A 2095-nucleotide genomic window follows, 5' to 3' on the forward strand; every position below is an offset into this window, starting at 1 on the left:
TTCATTAAAGGTTTAATGCATGCGTGTCCACACTTTCACCAATTAGGGGCCTGTTTATTCACCTTGGTCTTTAATGTCATCAGTTTATTTTATTTTTAACATCTCTCTGTGTAACCACTGGAAACGTAGCACGATGCAAACATGGGACTTTTAGTCTTCATGGCACGCACAGCTAATTTCTGACACGATGTGGCTTCAGAGGGTAAACAGTCCCTCAAACGTGAAAAACGATGCGCGCGTGAACGCTCGTTAAAATTCAGGAAGCGCAGTTGTGGCTGGGACAGGACAAAAGGACCAGCGTACACAACGGGGACCAAACCCGAGAGCCACTGGATTAGACCTCTGAATAAGAAACTGTGGCTAAAGTGTCAGATCAGTAAATGATCAGCCCGATTAATAATTAAGGGCAGAAGTTGTCACGAAATCCAGGAATGGATACGGCCGGCCTTGCCCACGTCTGCTATAGAGTCGGTACACAGCACAGGTGTAGTACAGGTAAAGGTGGTACCGGTCCTAAAGTCATTAACTCGTCTTCATGGTGTTCAGAACAGAGCCAAGGCTGTAGAATTTGTCTACAGGAATAGTGCGGGTAAATATCGGGCAGCAGCGTAGTATAGTGGTCTTGTAACCTAAAGGTCGCAGGTTCGATTCCCCCGGTAGGACACTGCCATTGTACCCTTGAGCAAGGTACTTAACCTGCATTGCTCCAGTATATATCCAGCTGTATAACTGGATACAATGTAAGTCCCTCTGGATAAGAGCGTCTGCTAAATGCCTGTAATGTAATGTAAATGTGTTTCAGAACATCGTTACGAATGGGTGTAGTATGGAGGCATAGGTATATTACAGGTAAAGTATATTACAGGTCCGCTAGCTTTTGTTTTCACCTTAGCAGCGATGCATTGTGGGAGCGGCGATATTGGACGCTGCTCCCGAGGACGGTGGGAGGGGCTTGGCGGGGGCGGGGGGTGGGGGGGGCAACCGTCGCGCACACAGCGGCCTTGCTCGGTGTCAGGGGTCAGGGGTCAGGGGCGCGAGGACCCCAGCCTCGGAGGAGACGTGACGACCTCCTCCCTACCGCTGACCGCTGGGACTTGCGTATGGCGGCCGAATTAGCACTAGGTAGATGAACTGCATTTATATAGCGCTCTTATCCAAAGCACTTTACAGTTGCTGCCTCTCATTCGCCAGAGCAGTTAGGAGTTAGGTGTCTTGCTCAAGGACACTTCGACACGCCCAGGGCGGGGTTTGAACTGGCAACCCTCCGACTGCCAGACAATCGGTCTTACCTCCGGAGCTATGTCGCCCTCACCACTGACCGCTGGGACCTGCGCATAGCGGCCGATTCTCGGCTACGCACCCGGGGGGGGGAAACCGAATTAGCACTAGTCTACAACTGGCCTCCAAACCGGGAGAAACAAACAAACAAACAAAACAAAACAAAGCAAAAACAAACAGACAAAAAGGCCGGCAAATGGTTCAGCCCCAGGCGACCCAGGGCAGGTGAATTAACTGCGTGTAATCAGTTGCTTTAATCGATGCTGTAAGTGCTGAGTAGCAACAACAGAAGAAAGAAAGAAAAAGAAAAAAAAACCCCCACACAGCACAGCGTAGCGTAGCGTAGCTCGCGGCTCTCTGGGCTCGGGATGGAGGAGCAGTGATATATGGCGGGCTGCGCTGCGTGCGCAGGGGCCCTGCTTGTGCTGACCGTGCAGTTCTCTGAGTTTAACTGGGGACTCTGGTGCCCATACCTGCGGCTCTGTTCATCCATCCGGGTAAAACTTTATTTCTAGGCTAAGGTGTTCATTTGGGTCGGCCGATTCCTGTCCTCTTTTCTATATCTTTTTCTTCTTTCTCGCCCCCCCCCCCTCCCAGGTCCTTCGGTTCTCACACTCCTCCTCAAAAAAGGATGCGTTTCACATCCGACACACTTTTTTGGGTTGCGAATTTTTTGTGCGAATTTCAACACATTTTGTTTGTCTTCTGTTCCCTTCTCTCCATCTCACCCTCTCTCTCCCCCTCTTATCCTTCCCCTCCCCCCTCCCTCCTCCCTCTCTCTCTCTCCATTAGAAGGCCGTGAGGTCGTGACAGGAGC

At 50.9% G+C, this 2095-nt stretch overlaps 1 protein-coding gene across 3 annotated transcripts in view; it reads right to left on the reverse strand.

Annotated features, from left to right (window-relative positions):
• Positions 1-1108: 1108 nt before the first annotated feature.
• The window catches only part of rem2 (RAS (RAD and GEM)-like GTP binding 2), an 18851-nt gene continuing 17864 nt past the window's right edge, over positions 1109-2095 (reverse strand). For all 3 annotated transcript variants that reach the window (XM_064345824.1, XM_064345823.1, XM_064345825.1), the window contains exon 5: positions 1109-2095. This exon is cut by the window's right edge and continues 273 nt beyond it. In XM_064345824.1, the coding sequence (XP_064201894.1) occupies positions 2067-2095 (29 nt within the window). In that variant the 3' untranslated portion in view covers positions 1109-2066.

This window comes from Anguilla rostrata, chromosome 8 (assembly GCF_018555375.3).
Source record: "Anguilla rostrata isolate EN2019 chromosome 8, ASM1855537v3, whole genome shotgun sequence".
NCBI classification, from domain to species: Eukaryota; Metazoa; Chordata; class Actinopteri; order Anguilliformes; family Anguillidae; genus Anguilla; species Anguilla rostrata.